The following is a 19,804-nucleotide window of genomic DNA, read 5'->3' as shown; positions in this document are numbered from 1 at the left end:
ATGTTATATATTTTCCATATTAAAATACACAACAATCCATTCAAAATCAAGGAACCAATAGATAGAGAAGAATAAATATAAAGCATTGCATAAAAATAATTATGACAAATAATGTTTGATGTAAAATATATTATCACCGATTATGTTTATAATGATTGTATATAATAATTGAATGTGCTTATGTTAATCATGGAAATATAAAACATGGCGAATTATCAATTTTTCAGTTCAATTGTTTCCGTCATTTTTTAATGGAAACATTAACACACAAGCAAACATTTTAGCTGATTTTATGTAGAAAATTTTAAATAAATTCGGAACTATCCCGTTAATTAATTTTCGTGCTACTTCGTTCATGAAGATAAAATATTTTCCAAATTTAACATGAACGCAAATCTTAAAGCCTGCATTTCTGTAAAAGATAAGAAGCTATACATCCTAGAAGTTTTCGTCGATTCTGTTACCTTGTACGCCGAGAAATTGCAGAAAATTTCTCCAAATGAATTAGGCGTCGATCTACAATTTATCGACATGCCATTGTTTCGAATCTTTCAAAGTAACTTCCTCTTGACCAAACCGGATAGACCGAAGGAAATAATTCGCGGGCAGGAGATGCATACTGTGAATTTCAACGTCGGTAATGTATACATGTTCACAAGGAATCCTGGCGAGCTGGTTGAAAAAATGCGATCGAAACCATTATTACTGGATGTATACAAAATCAAAGAGATTGTTATTTGCCCCGAGGAAGTATTAAAGGATCCATTAGGAAATTCAGTAATTCCAATACCAGGTTGCCTTTGTGACCACGTGATGATGCCAGACAACGACCTATTTCACTTACCAAAAGCATATGAGATAAAAAACACTTTTGGTCTCGTGGACGAGGAATATAAACCAACTGGTTACATAAGTATTTTCTTCAGAATAATATGTTTCGGGACATATACGATCAATCCATTTTCTATTGTTGAGAAGAAATTATTATTTAAGAATACAGGTTCGTTTAATGAATTTTTATGTACAAAAGTACCATATCCGGATGAGAGTGAAAGAAGAGCCGCCGAGACGGGCACGAAATTCTGTTTGCCTGAAAAAATATTCGAGGAAAGTGAATTGGATACTCCTCCAAGACCAGTAAATATAGCTGCTTTAGTATTAGTTTGTAAAGAATTATCACAAAGAGACGGATATCCTCTGAATATAATTCCCCCGAATTATCCGTTGAAAATACCGGATATGTACGTTGAAGAAATTCCGTTTGATGCCGATAGAGCCAGACGGAGAGGATTCAAAAAACTAGTCAAAGAAGAGCCTGATGTCTTCGTCAATACGAAATTTGCTGCAAAACGTAGAGCGTGTATCAATATTGGATGCGCTGGTAATATTTGTTCTGGACAAAAGTAGCAATCATTTTATCTAATAAAAATGAGGGGACTAAATTAACTAAATGTAACTAAAACTAGGTACATATTTTATAGAAAAAAATGTAAAAAGAAAATAAATATTGTAAAAGGATTGATGAACAATCTTTTAGTATTGTTATTATATATTTTGTTAATTATACAAAAAATTTAAATAAATGATCGAAGGAGATTTTAATAATTTTTAGTGCTTTAAGGAATAAAATGCAACAAGATTATCAGATCACATAAGTTATAAATATATGGCCACATGGCCACAGTTAAGACAGAAAAATGTATCTTTCCCTGTTGATCCTCTCGGCATGCTTTGGAGCCCCTCCATTAGTATGGCGCCAATTCAACTGCCGCGCGTTGGTGGCTTTGCTCCCCACTGTCCTATCCCCACTCTGTGGACTACCTCGGTTTCTAGACAGAGTAAGGGGTAAGGAATAAGTGAGTAACTTACTTTCTGTGCCGAGTGCTGAGTGTCGAGTGCCGAGTGTCCAACCAAATACATTCAGTGTTTGTGAGGTATATGTAATAGTATAAGTGACCACTCCTAATCATGAAATTTTGTCAAACACACGATAAGTTTAATATTTAAAAAGAAGATTTTTGAAATTTTGCGTAGATGTGTGTCAGTGACGATTGGATTTGATTAGAAAAAATTGTTCATCCAAGGTAAATTAAAATGAAATACCAGTTAACTTAAATGTGTATTTTGGGCGTTGACCGCTAGTTTTAATCATGATACATAACACAACATTTTCTTTCTTAGTTCCGTTTTTTTCATGAAGTAAACCGTATTGATTGTTGTAAATTGTCATATATCGTTAATTGTCGTATATTGTAGAAAATGTGGATCTGGATTTTGATATTAACCTTCGCTTACGGGAATAGTCAGTTCTCGCAAGAATCGACTGAATCGACGCGCTCTCCTTGGAATCGATTCGATGATAAAGATCAGGCTGGATTTGGATTACGAGGTTCTGGAAATCCAACTGACAGTATTATAATAAAAGAGGCGTAAGTTTTACATATAATAATTAGGCAATAAAATATATATGATTGGAGATAAACGATATGTATGTGATGTATCATAAATGATACTTTTTAATATCAATAATGCTCAATATAATTCAAAGTATAAAAATTAAATATATAAGAGTAAAATGAATCAGAAATGTAACAACAAAATAACAATTCCAAAACACTTTTTTTTTGGCAGTACTTACTTTGTGGTCGCATCTCGAATGGTTAGACCAGGACAGATCTACCGTGTAGATGTAAATGTCTTATATAGCCCAATTCCAATCATAGTACGTTCGTCCATTCAAAGAAATGGAGTGGAGGTGGCTGCAGATTTTCAAGAAGTAAAGGAAGGCATACCAGAAACTCTAATGATGGGATTGCCACCTACGTCTGTTAATGGAGAATACAGATTGAGAGTAGAAGGAACATATAATAGTCTAACTGGTGGCCAAGCATTTTTAAATGAGACCAAACTTACATTTTCACAAAGATCAATGACTATATTTATTCAATTGGACAAACCTGTATATATGCAAGGAGAAACTGTGCGATTTAGAACTATACCCATAGATACTGAACTCAAAGCATTTAATAATCCTATAGATGTGTACATGTTAGATCCATATAGGAGAGTAATGAGAAGATGGTTAAGCAGACAGAGCAATTTGGGAACAGTATCTTTATCATACCAGCTTTCTGATCAACCAGTTTTTGGAGAATGGATTATACAAGTGATAGCACAAAGCCAGGTAGAAGAGAAAACTTTCCTAGTTGAGGAATACTATCAAACACGTTTTGAAGTTAACGTAACAATGCCTGCATTCTTTTTTGATAATGATCAATATATAAGTGGTATAGTCCAAGCAAATTATACTAGTGGCGCACCAGTGAGGGGAAACTTAACTCTAAAAGCACACATTAGATCACTAGATAAGGCATATACAGAATCTGATTCTGAATCTGCAGAAAGATATTTTTATTTTGATGAGTATTATCCTGCGTGGTTGAAAGTTTCAAATTATTTGAATAATAAGGTTCCTGTATTGAGATTTTTTAATGGAACTTATCACTTCCGATATCCAATGTCAGAATTGCTAAGTTTTGTACCTACTGCGAGCGGAGTGGAGATCACTGTGACTGCAACGGTCGGTGAAAGATTTCTAGACGAAATAATTACAGGTTACTCCACAGCCCGAATATATAACTCTACCTCAAAGGTTCGATTTTTGGGCGGATCACCGCAAGTTTTTAAGCCAGCAATGCCATTTACCTTGAATTTAGTGGCGTCGTTTCATGACAATTCAGTATTAAGACCAACGCAATTAAAAGGGGCTGTAATGGAAATTCGCGCGGATATCGAAATGAGAACAGGTGGTCATAGAACGCTAGAAACTCAATATCTAAAACATTCGGCAGACAATGAAGGTATTTGGTCTACCAGAATCGATTTAAGAAAACAACTTGGACTTGACCATAATTCGAATCAAGCACAGCAAATTCTCAATGATATCTCTTCCATGAAAGTGTTTGCTTATCTTACCGATGGAGAAGGCTACAAAACGCAAACTGAATTATTGTTATTGGCTCACGAATCGCCGAATCAACAGCACATAAAAATCTCAACGTCTACAGAAAAACCTAAAGTTGGAGAATACATGATATTCCATGTTCAAACTAATTTTTATATCGATACTTTCAACTATCTCATTATGGCAAAAGGTACAATACTTTTAACTGGACAAGACAATATGCAACATAACATAAAAACGATCGCCGTTCCTTTAAGTGCAGAAATGGCTCCCGTTGCAACTGCAGTCGTATATCACGTTGGACAATATGGCAATGTAGTAGCAGACTCTTTAACCTTCTCTGTAAATGGCATTTCACGCAATAATTTCACTGTATTCATCAACAATAAAAAATCTAGAACGGGTGAGAATGTCGAAGTAGCCATTTACGGAGAACCAGGAGCGTACGTCGCTCTTTCAGGTATAGATAGATCTTTCTTCACGATGCAAGCAGGAAATGAATTAACTTACGCCAATGTTATATCAAAAATGGCACATTTCGACGAAGAGACGAATGGAACTCATGCCCACACTTGGTTGTACCATGAGGGTGATCCGGATGAAGTTGTTTACTTCCCATCTTCAACTTTTGGTATAGACGTCAATAGAACGTTCGAATACGTTGGATTAGTAGCCTTCACAGACGCCATTATTTACCGAAGACCTGATAACTGTAACACAACTCAAGGATATGGGGAATGTCTCTCTGGGAGATGTTATAGACTAGACAAAAAATGCGATGGAGTATACGATTGCGATGATGGCACTGATGAAGTAGGCTGCGAGCGCAGAAATGTCACAGACATTGTACAGTTTAGAAAGTGGCGGTTTAACAGGTTACAGAGACAATACGAAAACGTATGGTTATGGAAAGATATCAATATTGGTCCTCATGGTAGATACATTTTCAATATAGACGTTCCAAGGAGACCAGTTCTGTGGATGGTTACAGCGTTCGGTATGTCTCCAAGTATGGGCTTTGGTATGCTGCCAAAAGCCATTGCATATATGGGTATCTTGCCATTTTATATTAATGTGGAAATGCCTACTCATAGCAAACAAGGAGAACAAATTGGTATCCGCGTCTCCGTTTTCAATTACCTACGCAATAATATAGAAGCTGTAGTAGTTTTAGCTGGTTCCAAGGATTACAAATTCGTTCACGTTGAAGATAATGGTATTGTACAATCGTACAAGCCTCGTACATCTTTTGGTGAACACCAGTTCTTTATTTGGATCCCTGCTCAAGATGCTTCTATTGTTTATCTACCTATTGTACCAATAAGACTTGGAGATATCAAAGTACACATCTATGCCACTACCGTAATCGGAAGGGATTCGGTTACGCGTACCTTGCACGTAGAAGCTGATGGCCTTCCTCAGCACAGACATCAATCTATTCTGCTCGATCTTAGTAATCGTGCATATGTGTTCCAATACATGCACGTTAACATTACAGAAACACCTATTATACCCTACGACGAAAATCGTTACTACGTATTCGGATCAAACAAGGCTGTGATAAGTTTGGTCGGAGATGTCGTTGGACCAATTTTTCCGACGATGCCTGTTAACGCCACAAGTCTCATGGATCTCCCTATGGATTGTGCGGAACAAAATATGTTCAGTTTCGCTGCTAATTTATACACGACAATGTATATGCGTTTACTTAATCAACGTAATAGAACGCAAGAGAAGCACAGTTTCTATTACATGAATATTGGCTATCAGAGACAACTTTCCTTTATGAATCCCGATGGATCGTTCAGCTTATTCCGTAGCGATTGGAACCAATCGTCACCAAGCGTTTGGTTAACAGCATATTGTGCTCGTGTTTTACAAGAAGCACGCTTCTACGAGTGGGAAAATTATCTTTACATTGACCCTGAAGTAATAGCACAGGCTGTGTCTTGGTTATTAAAATATCAAACACCTGAAGGATCGTTCTATGAAGTTACATGGATGCCTGATCGCAAGATGAACAGCTCTCTAAATTACGACGATGATATAATAACACATAGAAATATCAGTCTTACAGCTCACGTTCTAATCACATTACAAAGTGTGAAAGATTTGCCTGAGGGTCTAGGAACTCAAGTTGCTGTAAGTGCTGCCGGTGCAATCAAATGGTTGGAGAGAAATTTGAAATTATTAGAAGTACGAGGGAAACCTTACGAGATAGCGATAGTATCATATGCTCTGCTATTGGCAAAAGCTTCTACTGCAGGACAAGCTTTTAATATTTTATCTAGACACGCCCGTAGAGAAGGAGGATTAACATATTGGGGCAGAGAATCAGTACCTCTTCCTCCTTACAAACTGGAAAATCAGAAACCATTCCTCCTTCCACGTTTACCATATATGTACGACTCAGAAAATATCGAAACAACTGCGTATGCTCTTTTGGTGCACGTTGCTCGACAAGAGATAATGTTAGAACCCATAGTAAAATGGCTGAATTCTCAGAGATTAACCGACGGTGGTTGGGCCTCGACACAGGACACTGCGTGGGCGATGAAAGCGTTAATGGATTATACGGTCAGATCGAGAATTCGAGATGTTAGTTCATTGGCTGTTACTGTAGAAGCTACAGCTCTTCCAGGACAGACTAAAACACTATTTGTGAATGACAATAATCTTGCAAGGCTTCAGACTATAGAGGTAGGTTCATATTTGAAAAATTAATATATTTCTTACCCTATTTAATTTCTATTTCATTATCGTAGATACCTGAAGCATGGGGAACAGTAAAAGTACAAGCAAAGGGTGCTGGATATGCAATTCTTCAAATGTCAGTACAATACAATGTGGATATCGCAAAATTCCAAACACAGCCGCCTGTTAAATCTTTCGACCTGGTAACGAGAGCAAATTTCCATGGCAGAAATCAGTCTCACATATCATATCTCAGTTGTCAGAGGTATAATATTGATATTTGAATACCGTAATTTATTCTTTCAGTCTTTACATAAAATTTACCAGCTCTTTTTCGCAGGTGGATAAATACGAACGAATCTTCTCGTTCTGGAATGGCAGTGTTGGATGTAGCTATTCCGACAGGTTATATAATCCAACAACAAACTTTGGATAGGTATATCCAATCGAAACAAGTAAGGAATCTTCAGAGAGCACGATTCCATGAAAAGAAAGTGCTCTTTTATTTCGATTATTTGGATCAAGAAGAAACGTGCGTAAATTTCACGATAGAAAGATGGTTCCCGGTTGCAAATATGTCACGGTATCTTCCTATCAGAATTTACGACTATTATGCTCCAGGTAAATACACATAATTAAATAATATTAATGTTTTTACAAGAAGCAATCATTTTTTATTCGTTATTCATTATATTTTTTTAGAGCGTTTCAACGAAACTATATTTGATGCTCTACCGACTTATACACTAAATATTTGCGAAGTTTGCGGTAGTTCCCAGTGTCCTTACTGTCCGATTTATAATACCGCCACGATGTTGGCCACACCAACAGGTTTTCTGCTTGCAATTTCTGTTCTCGTTGTTGTGACAAGATATTTTCGAACACAGGAGTTTAGTGTGGGTTAATTCTCATATGTAACATATGATGATTTAACAGAAAAATGGAAAGAGAAAGGTGAATATTCTCGATTTTATATTTTACGTTATATTGTCATCTTTTCTCGAATTTTATTCTTATATCCGTCCTTAAGTCTGGTGCATAACTGGAACAGTACCTGAAAATACAGGTACACGGGAGTAAAAATAATTAATTTATAAGATGAAGTTCCAGTTATCCTTATTTGTAATTATACTTTCCCTTTTTTTTACTGTAACATTACATCAAGTTACTTACGAAAAAGAAACCGTCCATTTGTGATTTGTTAACATATGTCGGAAATTTATATTTAGCGTGGAAGTATAGAAATTTTAATAAAACACATATTTTTATACATTTTTTAACTTTAAAATATTTGATATGTTATATAATTTAAAACATATCATGTGTTTTTATCCACGTTGTTAATCGATGAATGTCAATTTATTCGAATGTTTTCAACATTCCATGTACAGGGTGCATCATGTGAAAATAGAACACCTGAATATTTTCCAGATCTTGAAAGAAACGTCAATCAACAGACCTTTTAGTTTCATCATATTTCTCTCCTTGAACAATATATCTTTCCTTTTTGACATCTCTTGCTCTCTTCAACATTAACAGAGATATTTAGGTGTTTTGTTTTACGCGACTCATTCTGTATAGTTTAACAATTTAAAACCGTAGTTAGAGCAATGTGTTCTAGGAGGCAAAGAATTTTTAAGTACAAATGAAACTTACAATTAGTCGAGATCGAATTTTTGTAAGTATGATACACCAAAAAACATCTTTATACATCTTCTAGTAATAATTTCTACTTAAATGGATATTAAAAATTTATGATTTCTTCTTATTCTAATCAATTTAAAAAATTCAAATTTTTAAATTTATCTCTTTACAATTTTATGCTTGAATTTCTTTCTCTCTCTCTCTCTTTCTCTCTCTCTCTCTCTCTCTCTCTCTCTCTCTCTCTCTTCTAACTAGATCTGTTTAAAAAGTACGCTGCAACGTTTTTGTTCCACTTACATGTGAAACTTCAATTGTGCTAGCATTAAGTTATTACTAGAGAAATCATAAGTGTCACTATTTCTATAAAGAGTTTTTATTTAAATTCTACAATTATAATTTGAAAATCGTGCTCATAAATTGTGCCTTCGCAATGCCCCTTGAACACTATCAATTTATGAATCAAAGATTTACATTCCGGTTAAGAAAAGTAGCTATTGGTTGGCAATTTGTAAATAGTAGGCTAGAGAAAAAGATCTATTAATACGGATGTCATTCTAACACATGCTCGTGTACTTTTTCAAGTGAAAGAAGAAATGTGAAAGTATGTAAGGCATTCGTCCAAATAAGGTATTTTGCCTCTGCAAAGAAACTTTATATTCTTTTGTATAGTTAATTGTCTGTTCGAACATCAAAGATCTATTTTTAGTAATATAGCACTTACAACAAGGTAATGCAATAATTTGTAAGTCTTTTAAAAAGAAATGTTATATCGTTGAAAATGTACTTTGAAAATGTGCGACGTAATTACTTAGTTAATAATTTATTCATATACGAAGCAATAATCTAATGCTCGTATTTGCTTTTTTTCATGTAATTAAGTAAAATAATCGCTTCAATAAAATAAAAAAAAACAAATGAAGTTACTGAACGATGAAACGTCTTTAAAAGTATTGTCGCAAATTTTCAAATAATATGATAACGCATATAACGTTACTAATACCGTATATAAAAAGTCTGCTTTATAATAAAACAATAAAATATTAATTAACTCGTTTTAACATACGAGCGCATACAGTTATCGAATGTATTTTATCATGAAATTCTCATATTAAATGAAGTTATAATTTTTTATTTAAGGATAACATATTATAATACATATTAAATTATTTGTAAATCAATTTTTTATAAAACTGGTTGCTCGTTCGCGTTATCCGTCCGAAAATATATTTATACAATAGCGAAAAGAAAATAGCACTTAACATGCGTTGAACGTATTTTTAAGTTTTATAACCTTTATACAAATAAAACAGTAAAAAGATATTTCATTTATCATCTTTTATTTTATAAAAGATCCTTTAATAATTGTTTACAAAATGTCAATGATCCCGAAATATATTGTTTATGCTTTTAATAATTTTGCACATGTAACAGCTCTGCTTTAATGACATACTTTCAATACTGTATTTTTTACTTCTGAGGTCTGAAATAAATCTATGTTAGTTTTTGGGTGGAAATTTGGATTTGGATTATTCGAAACAGCTATAATTATTTTCGAAGCAATCTTTAATATAGCAACATAGTCAGTCTTACAATAATAAGCCAAAAATACAATCTATATATCGAGCTTCTGGAGAACGGGCGAAAAATGATTTCTGTTTTCCTTCGTGAAACGAATTGTAGGACTGAAAAGGATCGAAGAAAGGCCGCATCTCGCGGGAGAGAAGGAAAACACGTGACCATTTCGCCCGAACTCTTGAAACGAATTTTACAATTTTACATATAATTATATGATGTATCACGTTGCGAAACTGTAGATCCTGTTTCTTCCACGATGCAGGTGTCGACAAACGAAAGAACGTTAAGGGAGAAAAGAATGTATATGGACCGCGTTCTCTTCGCCGCGGCAACGGAATGATATTTTGTTGGTCCTACTTTCGGTGAACCCTTCATTGAATCAATAGCTGAAAAATTGTAATCTAACAACGAGCGCAGAAATGTGTCATTATGCCGTTGAAATATTTTCCATCTGATCACTCTATCGGCAACTTCATTATTTATAAAACTGAAAATTCAAAAAAATGTATATTTCATTAATAGACTGCGAACATTTATACTCTTAAGGGAAATTTAAAAGAAATGTGAAAACGTACATAATGTAATGTAAAAACATATAAAATATCTAATATAAAGCATTAGTTGTAACATTTAATGGATGAAACAAATCTTCACTTACGTTAAGATATAAAAACGTGGATCTTTACAAACATTCGCTATCTATTCATTAACAAGCCAATTTGTAGAGGTTATATCCGAAAGAAAATAATTTAAACGAATGAAACATTTTGGACATGGTAAATATCCGTTGAAAAGATGTCAGTGAGACGAGGGTTTGCTTCGAGTACACATTTCTGAGCTGAATGCGTCACGAGTTTCATCACAAATGAACCGTCCGATCTCCACGACGCCGATTCTCCTCGATCCACTCGATTTTCAAAAGCGGAGGCGAACGTTGAAACTCTATCACAAGAAGTTCCAGTTTTCTGAATTTTAAAGAGCATGATAAAGAGTCGTACGCGTTCGCAGAGATACGTGCGTTCAAAATACATCAAACGGTGCAAGATAACGTCGACTTTGAACGAAATTGAAAAGCAGAGATCCGAGGGGATGTCCCTGTAATTAAGGCCCGACTATCGAGGCTTCTAACGACGTAATTCCATGAGTTATTTTCCGTAAATTGCTATTTCGATGATACATATTTCTTTTCTTACTTACGCAGATACGTATGATTTAAATCCCAATGACGGATTACTTTATGAGAAAACAGACTAACTTTTCCCTCCTTAGTATTATCAGCACAATAATAGAAAACACGGTGTGTTGTTTGCGTGTTTTAACAATGAATATCGTCATAGTGAGAACCGTGTAGAGATTAGCTAGTAAAGTTCTAACTACGAATAAGATCGTTAAAAAAAAAATTTTTCAAGGATCTTCGTTAAATACCGTCGGACATTAATTACAAATTACTTTCAGGCGCAGATACAATTTCGGACCTAAATTATGACCAGGATAGGGAAAACGATCGATACAAATATATAGGTATATTATAATAGTTATTTGATGAAACATTTAAAGCCTTACATAAAATATACAGTATGATGTGTATCGTCACGCATGTATGATAAAATTGTGTGGTACCTGTGTATGTGTGTTATGTGTGTATGTGGGTCTTATATCATTCGTTTTTCTCGTATAGAGAATAATTACGTTACACGTCGAACTTTATCAGAGAGCATGTATATATATATATTTATTATACGTGTTCAAAAGACGTCTCAAAATATGCAGCCACGTTCTTTTTACGATCATTTTTTTTCATTTTTTTATTATTATTTCTATCTTTTTCCCTTTTTTTCTTTTCGTTAATAGAGCGGAGATTGGTATATGTCCTTGAAATTGAGATACAGTATTCAGTGTACTCTTGGACTGAGACTCGATACGGCAGTAATAGTAGTAATAGTAATAATAATAATTAATAATAATAATTAATAATAATAATAATAATATAATAATAATTCTTATAAATTCTTACACTTCTTCGTACCGATAGACTCGAAGAATGTTATCGACTTACTTTATTAATTATTTATTCATTTATTTATATTTATATTTATATATATATAATATGTATAGCTCGCCCGTGTCCGTAACTTTTTTTCGTTAATAGTGATCTTTTTTTTTTATCATATATAGATATATCGGTATACAGAGCTAGTATCAAATTCTAACAGAATCGATGCTATGTAAAAATTGTTCCAACCGTTTCGGAGAGATATGCATTTCACTCTGCATCTACTCGTTCTTTTCAGAGTCATTTTCTTCTCTTTTCTTTTCATTTAATGTACCTTTTGCTCTTAGATTCCTTTTCTTGTTTGTTTCATCATTCTAGATAAATTAGCTCAACCTCATGACATTTTATTGAAGATCCTCTTTTCATGTTATCGTCATGATCTTCATCATTATCATCATTACTTTATCATTAGGAAATTCATTTGTCTTTGATTCGACAGATCAGTCGCATTAGCGTGTATCTCTTACATTAAATTATACAATAATTAAAGATCTAGAAAAATTCGATCTCGATTGTGAATTTTCTATTTAAAATATACTGATACTCAATTTCTCACAGAATTCACGCATAGAAAATGAAGTATTAGTTTCACACCGTCATTCATTCCCCTAAGCACAATTAAAATGGAATATATCTCGTTACAAAATAAAAGAAATTGATAATTTCAATAAAAATTTAAAAACATTTTTACAGAGCGTTAAAGTTCAACTCTAAATATCGATTTAAATAGTTATTCGCTTAAAACAAAATTTCATTGTTTATACATATATAAAAAGTCTATTGAAAACTACGCTATATTCTTTTTTTTATATCGTAGCTCTAACATTAAAATCATGATAACAAAAAAAAAAATAACATATCGTTGGTGAATCGTTGCAAAAGTTATTAATTTTTTCTTTTCTTGAGCTATTCACCAATAATTTTCTTTTTTCTTTTTTTTAGGCAGTTAGGCGATTCAGTACTTTCAGTGATGAAAATTAAAAAAAAAATTACTTATCTAAAATAATACAGCGAATCCTAGTACACAGAGTGTACAACAAGCTTATTATCCGACTATATCGTTTAGGCTGGCTATTGTTAAAGGGGTCTTTAAGTTACATATAATCAATAATAAAAAAAAGACACGTTCTCGATAAGAAGGAGATACACGTAAAAAGTAACACAGTCGTTTGTTTTCTTTCAGCCTTTTGATATTCAGGGTTTCATCTAATAAATTTTTTTTCCCTTCTTTATAAAGCTGATTAGATTATCATTGCCATCGTACTCTATTTAAATTACAGTAAATGGTACTATTTTAGTGTGTAAAATGTCACTGCATATATATAATATGTACCTATATTGTATATATGTATTGCAGCAGTAATAGTTCTCGATGTAAGTAGATAAAAGTAGCAATTTGCTGGTCAATGCAGAATCATTAGACGACCCGTCTTTTTTATCGTATGTATAATTTCATTTTATATTCGATAAGTACGAAATATGATGTTTAAAAAATAAAAAATAAAAAAGAAGTATGAAATTATTAAGAGATCGTCCAATAAGTCTAGCATCTACCAGATTCATTTAGTCTATCATATATGAAAATGAATCTTATGTTTTGGTCAGTGTGAAAAAATAAAAATAATAATTCTTATATTCTGCAAACTACTGTGGACCACGTCAAGATTGATATTGTTTCCTTATATTTGGTTGTATTCTTTTTTTTTTTTTTTTTTTTTTTTTACTTTTGTTTCCCTCTGGTTCACTTACATGAATGAACCTTTACGTGTATTTTCGCGCCCACTCTTTCACTCGTGAATTCCACTGAAGGATTCTTTCAGCGCAAACAGAAGGGAGGAGAGAGGCATGTAGATGAATTCTGGGGAAACGAGCCTTCTTTTCTCTTTTTTGGTTGAATTTGACTTAAACTAAATATTTCAAAATCCTTAATTTTCGTTTCTGTTTTTGTTGTCTCGCTTTTTTTTGTTTTCTTTTTCCAAATTAATTCGTCATCTGCATAGCATGATACTTTACGGATATCCGTCACATAATAATCAAGCGTCATATAGCGCAACAAACGTAGTAGATCTCTGGATAGTGAGGAATAATAGAGTACTTATCTGCAAAATTCTTGATCTTCACGGGAGATATCAGTGTTTTACATTTTTTATATATATATGTATTTTTATGTATATACGTATATTAAAATTAGCTAGCGCCGCTAATTCAGCTCGATTCTTTTTCTTTAGAATCTGAAAGCAAACAAAGGAGGCTCGGTCAATCGAAAGGACGCGCGAAATATTTGACTGGGCAATTGAATATTTCGTTACCGTTTGCGGGTAATAAAGCGCGCAACGACAAATAATTTTTTTCCAGGAACGATACAAGCTAGAGAACGTTTTTTTTCTGTTTTTATTTACCGCTATCGGATTTGTCTTCGGATGTTCCATTTGTCAGTTCAGGCTCTTTCTTCTTCTCCCCCTCCTCAGATTCAACGCTCGTCGCTTTTTTCTCTTGGCTTTCTTGGCTGGCCGCCTTCTTATCCTTCGTCTTTCCTTTGGCTGGGGTGGCTGGCTTCGGTTTTGGCTCGAGACTCGGATCCAGCACGATCTTACCAATGTTCTTACGGTCATGCATCTTCTGCATGGCTTCCGGGACGTCCTCCAAAGCCCACGTAGAATCTACCATAGGCTTTATTTGACCATCGTTCCATAAGGCGAATACTCGTTCTACTGCTCGTCGCACGAACGCGTGGCTACCATGTTGATACATCAAGTGGCGCAGATTTAACCCAGACAGAGTTTTATTCTCGTCAAACAGTTTGATGGGGGATACCTTGTCTACTTGCCACCACTGTAAAATAATAAACATGAAAGATTTTGAACATTGATGTAATATATTGTCATACATAAGATAGCCCAAGTCTGTTTTGCAATTAAATGCATTTCCAAAGATTTTATAAGGATGAGATTATTGTGTTAAAATAATTTCATTTATTAGTATACATGTATATATCGTGGTTTATTAAAAAGAAAAGTAAATGATTTTGAAATATTCATTCTCTAATTTATATTTATATTACCTAATGGATCTCTAAAAGGCCTCTCATCCTTACATAAGTACTTAATTTCCTTAACTTCGTACCTCTTGGATTAAGTGCGTTTACTGATTACACTACTGGTCCTATTCATAAATTAGTTACCGCTATTACAAGGAGGAAATAACTCCTTGTACAACGATGCGAAGAGAGGAAGACAAAAATAATAAAGTTAAATTTCTGTGACGTACTGATCGCGCTGCTGAGAAGAAGCTTTTAGTCTCTCCAGTGACCACATTACTTGATCCATAAAGGATATATTTCCCCATTGGTTTCAACAAAGCGTAACCCTTGTTGCATTCTTCGCCGCAAAGGCAATCCAGAACGATGTCTACGCCCTCTGGGGAGATCCTGTAGAACAAAAGAGAATCGAAACGGCCGATAAAGAATCCTATGATATATAAACACACCATGAAGGAAAAAAACAATAAATTATAGAGTTCGTTACACACTTCCTGACTTCGTTGCTATAGTCTGTGCCACGTTCCAAGAGGTGGTCGATGGTGCCAGCTGCTTTCAGGGCTTCGTGCTTTGATTTACTGCACACACCAAAGATGGTCACGTCTTTCACGGTTTTGGCCAGCTGGACCACTGCCTGACCCTAAAACAGAATTCATTAAATGAATACTAATAACTGAAGATAGGAAAAAGGAACTATCCTTCATTAGTACGTTCAAATGATAAATTTGAGATTGGATATAGCAAATACGCGTAAATTTCAGCTTTCTAAAGTACACAGAAACCGCGTATGATTCGAAGAATTATTCAAATGCAACATTTCTCATTCAAGACTAAAAGTCCTCGATTCTAATGTTCACAACTAAATTCCGTAGCCATCGTGTTTCACTAATCTTTTAGAGATCTCTTATCGCCTCTCTTCTCTCACTAAAGGAAATTTTATTTTCTGTTAACATCCTTGAACAAAACTCGTTAACTCCGTGGTACGAGAATTTTTCACGGTGTAAAGGATATAGCGGCGAGTTATATCTTTTAAAAACTTCAGAAGCGGCGGCCAGGGGCGCGCTTAAATTATTTTTAGTTGCCCGGCTGTTCGTATCGTGTTCACCAAACTCGTAATCCCATTATGGTGGCAGAAGGCAGAAAAAGCGTCTTCTGAAGTCTTTTCATTGCGCGACCGCGAAAGAACAGCCGGGGCAGGACACACGATGAGGAAGAAAAAATTGAAGCGGAGCTGCTGGAGATTTTCTCAACAGAAGCAGCATTCATTATTTCCGAGAATCAAGAGAGCTGACCGCCCTTCTCTCTTCTCTTCTCCTTGTCTCGCCACTCTGTCCGTTCTGTCGAGAATTCGATACCCAATAACGTTGACCAATCCCAGAGCCTCGAGTGGCGCGGCGAAAGGAACAGAGACAGGACGATAGGTTCGAAGGGAAGAGAAGCAAGAATTTAAGAAAACGAAAAAATCGAAGAAAAGAGGTAGCAAAAAGGGAAAGAGCGCGGACGAGGGCCAGAATGTTAAGAAGCCACTCTACATTGTACGTCATAACGTAACACATTGCCAACCGTTTAGAAGGAATCTCATTTTCTATAATCATATTATTCATAATTAGACTGCGAATATTTATACAATTTCATATTTTTATAAATATAACTAAAAATAAAGACGATCGTATTAAATGTTATAACCAGTGTTTTGGATACTTTACATATTTTTGCATATTCCGTGCTTTGTGACGCCTTTAGATTTTTACCTAAATGCATAAAAATCCACAGTCTATTTATAATAAATAATATTTCGTTTCCTAGCTAACAATGCACAACAGATTCAGGTAGTTTATACGAATCAATCTTTTAGAGTAGAGGCTGTCGTAAAAGTTTTATGTCAGCAGATTAAAAAACAAACAAAATGTGTTCAAAATTTGTATAATATATCATGTATAAATATCAGATCAATCAAAGTTCCCTCGTAAAAATATCCTAACAATATCGAAAGATTCCGAAAGATCAAACTTTCTAGAAGTCTTTCGATGTTATCGTAATACATATCTCTTCCAAACGACATTTCCTCAAACCACCACCAGCACCACCACTACTGTAAAATTCTCCACGCATCATTGACAGCAACAAACATATTTCATGCGGTTAAGTCGAACGAAACGCCGCGAGTATACGAAACCAGTTAGTTCGACAAGAATATACGTTACTAGGGGATGGCAATACAGGGCAAAGGAAAATATGAGCTGATATGGTGTGGTAGTGCCAGCGAGTTCGAAGAAAGAGGAAAAGTCCGACGTGATCGGGAAATGCAATCTCTCAAGTCAAGTGCTTTTTCTAGCTTTCCTCGTCTACGTGACTTGCCTAAATCCTCCTCCGACGATGATACACGCGGAAAAGCGTATTTGAGGCACGCGTCGACAATCTCAAGTTTTGATGAAATAACGAATCTGAACAGATTTCTGTCTCTCTTCTTTCACTTTTTCTCTGTCAAAGAACTTAATTGAATTTGAACTATTTGAATTTTCTATGTAAAAGAACAAATAACATTTACCCAATAAGACAAATAATTTTCCTGTGTCTTTAAAGCGATATAAGAATCTTTGTTTCGATGGGTTTTATTTTTCGATAAACCGAAGAATGACGTAATAAAGACCCGCACAGGGATTCGAGTTCAAACTGGTTATCAGAAGTGAATTTCTGACCTGATTAAAACGGCATTACATAAATACTTAAAATCGAGATGCGGTAGTCTGTCGGGATTAGGTAATCAGGATTGGGTCATCGAAAGATAAATCTGAAATCGGTATATCCAAGAATCCTCCTGATACAGCCAGAGAAAACCATATTTATCAAACCATACATTCTACATTTACACCCTTAAACAATATTAGACAATAATTTCTATTTACATCGCTGTCACTTACATCTATTCGTTCGTTCTTTAATAAAACCACGATATTAACCCTGAAGTTGGCACACGGTGGCCTTTCATAATCGTAACAGGATACCGGTTTCGGTTACTGCATTGCAAACTAATTGCAAGTGGAAAAATTCCTTAACGTTTCTACGCGCGCTTGAATTCTGAATACTCTGAAACTACATACCAAGTATTTCAACTATTGTACATATCAAGTATTTCACTGAATTTTTCCAGAATCATTTTACGTATTCAAAATATGTCAAAAAATTCTCACAACTGAAAGGCCGCGGTGCGATGTACGTCAGACTCAGATACATTACAATTAGTTAGGGCCACCGATTCAGCTCGATATTCCTTTCCTTTGGAATCTGAAAGTTAATGACATTAATAATGATCCTTCATAATGCGATCAACTGAAAATCGAACTGGCCACAGTACTGGTTCGTGCAAACGGGGCTTAAGAGCCAGCGTACAACACGTACTGACGGTGGTAGCATGACGGTAGTGGTAACAGTTGTGGTGGTGTGGTCTCAGACGGGCGCGGCCCGTCACGGTGGTCGATGAGAGAACGAAGGGTTGCTTGGCAACCCTCACACCCCTGTCGTTCCGTGCACCAGCGGCAGCAGCATCCCCCGTAGATTTTCGTCGTCTCAACTTCCAACGATGCTACGCGACGCGTATAGACCAATGGGTGGGGCGGGGTGGAGGGCAGAGTAGAGGGGGGTGAAGTAGAGTAGACTAGGAGAGAGAGGGGTTGCGGAGAGAGGGAGGTAGGAGTCGCGGGGGCGATGTAGTTAGCTTCGAATGTAACCTGTTGAGCCGTATTGATCCCGACGTACCTAGTCGGCTGCTCCCGCCTTCTCCTTCGACGACATTGAGAGAGAAAGCGTTGCACGGATGTGACTCGAGCAGACTTCGCGAAAGGGGCAGTAACCTTGCATCGTGTCGCGGACTCTCTCTTTCTCTTTCTCTTTCTCTTTCTCTTTCTCTCTCTATCTATCTATCTCGATGAGTCGTAATTGCCGCGCGATCCTATCCCTCTCCCTTCCGCTTTTCCGAAACGCGATTTTCTCTCCCCAGGAGTAACGACGAGACATGGTAAATGATTTTTTGGATGAATCTTTCTCTACGTTGAAGATGGGACGTTTATAATGGGAGGACGCTTTTAATTTTCGGATAGAAGTATCTCGTGATTTTCGTTGGGGGACGAGATGTCTGATGGTTCTGATTTTGATGGTAAGGGCTGTGATAGGTACTTGTATATTTAATTTCTAGGAGAAGCTTTGATTTTGCATAAGCGTTAGTTGCGATTACATTTCCTTTGTTTTATCGTGGTAGTCGCAGTATTTGCAAGGTTTTGGTAACTAGTCTAGGAATATTTTTAATTGCTTAAAATTCTAGCTAAGTTTAATTCGTAGCTAAGATCATGTTATCGAAAGAAGATAGGAAAAAAGGTGAAACATATGCTATTCTTACTAACGCGTTAGAACATTTTCCCTCTTTTCTCTCTCTTTCGAAAAGCATTGTAAATCTTTGATAACTAGGACCTTTTGAAACGTTTAATTAAATATAGTTCGTTAACAATGAAAGAAATGTGAATAATTCTCTTCGATCTTTTTACGTAATAGAACCTAAGTACAAATAAATAAGTAAACCGCGCAACAAATAATTGCGTAGCAACTATACCAATCTATATGATTAACGAGTAGCAAACGATCACTTAACGGTTGCATAAAACGTTTTAACAGCCTAACAATTAATTCGATCATCTTCAATTCTCCAGAGCAAGATTTTACAATGTTTCTTTATCATTTTCTCCTATTGTCTCCGTCTTTGACGCACAGTGCGGTCGTCTCTTGGAATATTCTTCACGTTAGATAATTGTGGCACTTTTTATCGCTACATCAAAGAGAAGAAATG

At 35.2% G+C, this 19,804-nt stretch overlaps 2 protein-coding genes and 1 long non-coding RNA gene across 3 annotated transcripts in view; 1 reads left to right on the top strand and 2 right to left on the bottom strand.

Annotated features, from left to right (window-relative positions):
- The first annotated feature begins 1,840 nt into the window (after positions 1-1,840).
- Positions 1,841-9,627, top strand: LOC100631073 (thiolester-containing protein A). Its single transcript, XM_048410922.1, has 7 exons — positions 1,841-1,934; positions 2,035-2,084; positions 2,257-2,429; positions 2,632-6,664; positions 6,730-6,923; positions 6,999-7,279; positions 7,361-9,627. The coding sequence occupies exons 3-7, from the start codon at positions 2,260-2,262 to the stop codon at positions 7,561-7,563; spliced, it is 4,881 nt and encodes a 1,626-aa protein (XP_048266879.1). The 5' UTR covers positions 1,841-1,934; positions 2,035-2,084; positions 2,257-2,259; the 3' UTR covers positions 7,564-9,627.
- Positions 9,628-13,627: 4,000 nt separating this feature from the next.
- The window catches only part of LOC100650297 (synaptic vesicle membrane protein VAT-1 homolog-like), a 31,487-nt gene continuing 25,310 nt past the window's right edge, over positions 13,628-19,804 (bottom strand). The window contains exons 4-7 of the mRNA XM_003399711.4: positions 15,459-15,607; positions 15,198-15,357; positions 14,330-14,762; positions 13,628-14,161 (exon numbers count right to left, since the gene is read on the bottom strand). Of these exons, the coding sequence (XP_003399759.2) occupies positions 14,136-14,161; positions 14,330-14,762; positions 15,198-15,357; positions 15,459-15,607 (768 nt within the window). The 3' untranslated portion in view covers positions 13,628-14,135. The remainder of the gene's footprint in view (positions 14,162-14,329; positions 14,763-15,197; positions 15,358-15,458; positions 15,608-19,804) is intronic.
- Positions 17,790-19,804, bottom strand: LOC125386102. Its single transcript, XR_007225966.1, has 2 exons — positions 18,367-19,804; positions 17,790-18,252 (listed from the first exon to the last, which is right to left on the bottom strand). It is a non-coding gene; the product is annotated as an uncharacterized LOC125386102 (long non-coding RNA).

This window comes from Bombus terrestris, chromosome 12, assembly GCF_910591885.1.
Source record: "Bombus terrestris chromosome 12, iyBomTerr1.2, whole genome shotgun sequence".
NCBI lineage: Eukaryota > Metazoa > Arthropoda > Insecta > Hymenoptera > Apidae > Bombus > Bombus terrestris.
Note: the sequence above shows the minus strand (reverse complement) of the source record. Positions and strands in the feature narration are given on the sequence as shown.

Bases quoted from the DNA above. Each gene is read 5' to 3' on its own strand.
- LOC100631073 (XM_048410922.1), top strand. From the start codon at position 2,260: ATGTGGATCTGGATTTTGATATTAACCTTCGCTTACGGGAATAGTCAG. The intron at 6,665-6,729 runs GTAGGTTCATAT...TCATTATCGTAG, and splicing joins CAAGGCTTCAGACTATAGAG to ATACCTGAAGCATGGGGAAC. The intron at 7,280-7,360 runs GTAAATACACAT...ATATTTTTTTAG, and splicing joins TTACGACTATTATGCTCCAG to AGCGTTTCAACGAAACTATA.